General features: G+C 34.3%; 1 protein-coding gene across 1 annotated transcript; it reads right to left on the minus strand.

The window, feature by feature from the left end:
• Positions 1 to 880: 880 nt before the first annotated feature.
• LOC143200483 (uncharacterized) lies at positions 881 to 3298 on the minus strand. Its single transcript, XM_076410919.1, has 3 exons — positions 2771 to 3298; positions 1991 to 2486; positions 881 to 1888 (listed from the first exon to the last, which is right to left on the minus strand). The coding sequence occupies exons 1-3, from the start codon at positions 3269 to 3271 to the stop codon at positions 1026 to 1028; spliced, it is 1860 nt and encodes a 619-aa protein (XP_076267034.1). The 5' UTR covers positions 3272 to 3298; the 3' UTR covers positions 881 to 1025.
• Positions 3299 to 3763: the final 465 nt, after the last annotated feature.

The following is a 3763-nucleotide window of genomic DNA, read 5'->3' on the forward strand; positions in this document are numbered from 1 at the left end:
TTAAAAGCGTCATGCATTGGACGATTGGGTGCGGTCAGGCCTAATTGAATTAATAGTTTGTTTGACCTTATCAAGCACATGTCCTCAATTGAAATCAATGCTTCATTGTAAATTTCTTCACTGATTTGTATATTTGGATTTCCCATTCTATTCCGTATTTGATACAAAATATCATCACACATATAATCTTTGTACTTCATCCACAAATCAATTGGGTTTGATGGGAAGCATGTAGATATGATTATAGAAAACAATGTTCGTATTTGATGAGTGTGTGATGATATTACAGCATCATTGAGAGTTTGATCCCAATGAGCGTCATTTTCAAGCAATTGCAAACGTTGACAGGCTTCTCTGTAGGATCCACACAATTCACCATCAACAGTTCGTAACTGTTGGAATGATGTTGGGCCACGTACATTGACTAATAGCAGTCGTAAATAAAAACATTCATCATTGCTTGGATGTACTGAATAAATCCGGCCAATCGCATCGGTGGAATATACATCTGTATATCCTGGAACTGGTTTTCCTTGTTTCCGTCGTATAAATCTCCTTGAGGATTGATTCCAGGTATAATATTTTGGCATTTCAGAATATAGCAATGTTTGTGCGAAATCATCGTTTTGGCATGTCTCAAAAAAACTGGTTAATGTAGTAGATGGTGGCTGAGCAGCTCTTTGTACTGCGTTCTGTGCTGTAAAATACACTCTTTGTCCATTTTCTAAATGCACAGCTAAGTGAACAACAGAAGGGTGTCTCTCATGAATAGGAAAAGAAAATATTCGCCAAACTGCTTCAATACTACTGACATAGCGGCCCATTTGGTATTGGGTAACTTCATCATTAGAATTCCCTGCACCAATTCCAATCACAGCCATATCACTCCCTTTGGTTACATATTTGCAAATGTATTTAATCGATTTCACTGAATGGCAAGATTCAACGTTGATGTGTGCTTTGAATGTCTTTGATAAAATGGGTGAATATGGAACAATCCAACGATTATCTATTTCAATATCTTGTTAATTTAATTTGACAATTGTTGATTTTCCATTGTCTGCTGTCGATCTGCGACGATACAATGGATAACCGTCATTACCAGTAATTGTTTCCGATATTAATGTCCGTGGATATCGTTTTGAACATTTACCATCCATCATACACGGTGAATTTTGATTAAGAGTTCCACAGGGACCATGTATCATGTTTTTGATAACTACCTCATGCAATCCAGGATCTACTTGTACATTAGGGATTTCAGCTGATATCACTGCATCAACTTCATTTGGCCTTATCTTTTCAACCAACCAAATCAAAATGTGTGCATGTGGCAATCCTCGTTTCTGCCACTCCACAGAATACATCCAGCAGCGTGTCTCACCAAACACATTATGTTTTACGATGAAATTCATTAAAGATTTCAACTTTTGTCTAAAGACTCTGGCTGTAATATCATGACGATCAATGGATGATTTCCCAGGTAATAACTCCTGCTTAATTTCTATCCATTGCGGATTGCATGTAAATGTGATGAACAAATCTGCTGTACCATAATGACGAACATACGACATGGCATCTTGAGCATATTCGTGCATATGCCGAGGGCTTCCGATGTATGTTGCTGGAAGAATAGTCATCCGACCGACATTCTGTGCATTTCCATCAGTATTAATCGCATCTCGAAGGTGAATATACTCTTCAGATCGGAGTTTGGTTTGATTCAACCTGATGAATGTTAATCTCTCCGTTTCAATTTTAACATAAATGTCAACAACATATTTGTGATATAATCGCCGACATTTCAATATGTGATTATCTTCATTTTCCCGAATCATTAGGCGGTATGAATAGTTCATTGAACTGACTTTTTTGTTGGTTTCAGAACCTGTAAATAGATTTTGTTTTAATAACATTCAAATATAAAATTAAAATACGTAATATAGTGACTGAGATATTATCGCCATAGCTAAACTAATATTTTAGTTACCTGTAATGGGATTTATCATTTTTATTGAGAAATCGTAGCCATCTTCACCTTGCCAAAATATAATGGGATATTGCAGTGCATCATATGAGCGGTGTGTTTCCTTTATACGTTGTAATTGATCATTCCGACGATGTAAAACAATATCACGGGATTCCAAGTTTTCTCCAACTACAACGACAGCAACTTCATCAATAGTTGGTGCATTAAAACGTCTTGTATGTTGACCTGCAGGTGTTTTATCAGCTCTGATTACAATTTTGTGATTATCGGATGGCATCAGATCCAGGGCAGTTTTAAACAATATAATCAATTGATTGTGTTGATGAAATAAAGTTTGTAATTGTTCTACAATAGACCTTTTTACTAAATTGTTATGTGCACAACGCAGATCAATTTCTTGTGGTGAATTGCCCATAAAATAAATTTGCAGGAATTTGTTGTCGCTATCTGACACTGGTAACAGTGAACCTGCTCTGTGATATATTTGCCCTTGTATCTGTAAATAAAAAAAATATTATGGTGTGGTATAAATTAATGGATTGTCAATGATCAAACTTAAATAATATTTGATCTTAAAAAGTATATATTTAGTTTTAACTAATATCTATCAAATATAAAATATAATAAAAGTGTCACTGAAACTGAATCACCATATAATATGATGACTAAGTGATATATTTCGTAATGATTAAGAAATTGAAGATTAGTAACACATCTTAACTTTGGTGACAGAAAATTTTGTTCGCTAAAATAATTATGAGTAACTGCTATAATACATACCTTGAAAGTTGGCATAAAATTTTCCCGAACTGCATTTGTTGCCCCAAATGAAGTCATTTGAAAGCAATTGTTATATTGTTGAATATGTGTCAAAAAGTGTATAGAATCTGTTCCTATTCCTGAAACCAATGAGTACAATGGTTCTGGTGGTGGATCCAATTGTATCAATTTCACTTTACCATTTGCGCAACACAATCCATGGGCTTCGTTTTTGTATTTTAATGCCTTACAGTGTGAGCAAACAAAGTTCATAGAACCAATAACAACACATTGGTAGTTACTGTAGTCAATTGACACATCGTAACTGAAAGCAGCTGGATTCAAACTTGCGCGATTATTAGTTGAATGTCGCGCTCGCGCTTCACGCGTTTGTGATATCCGAATTCTTTCACGTTCATTTCCGTCGTCACGTTCTTGTGCAGTACGATTAGATCGGTAATTAGCTTGGTTTATAGCATTTCTGGTTCTTCTACCTAAATTGCTTCGTCTTATAGGAGGCATATCAAATATAAATTATTTTTTCACTAATCACGAACTAAACAAACACTAACTAACTAAACACTCTGCACAAAACACGATATACGAATTTGTTTCGTGTATCACTTGACAATTCATCTGTCATCTGTCAAAAGTCATCTGTAACAGACAACTTTTTTTTTAAATTTGATATGACTTGAACTCAAATCCTTTTAAGCCGTACGAATTGTTTTATTTATTTAAAATTTGAATTAAATTTTAAACAAATAAAAAATTTTAAATAAATAAAACAATTCGTACGGATTAAAAGGATTTGAGTTCAAGTCATATCAAATTTAAAAAAAAAAGTTGTCTGTTACAGATGACTTTTGACAGATGACAGATGAATTGTCAACTGATACACGAAACAAATTCAAACAAAAAGGGCTATTTTTAGGGTTTTTCCAGCAATAATTCTAATTTTTCTCGCCGTAAAAACCATCCCTGAACTTCAACGAACATTTTAAAAAAAGATTT

This window comes from Rhynchophorus ferrugineus, unplaced genomic scaffold (genome assembly GCF_030347505.1).
Source record: "Rhynchophorus ferrugineus isolate W39M unplaced genomic scaffold, kcgeb_rfMv2 rfM8, whole genome shotgun sequence".
In the NCBI taxonomy this organism is placed as follows: Eukaryota; Metazoa; Arthropoda; class Insecta; order Coleoptera; family Curculionidae; genus Rhynchophorus; species Rhynchophorus ferrugineus.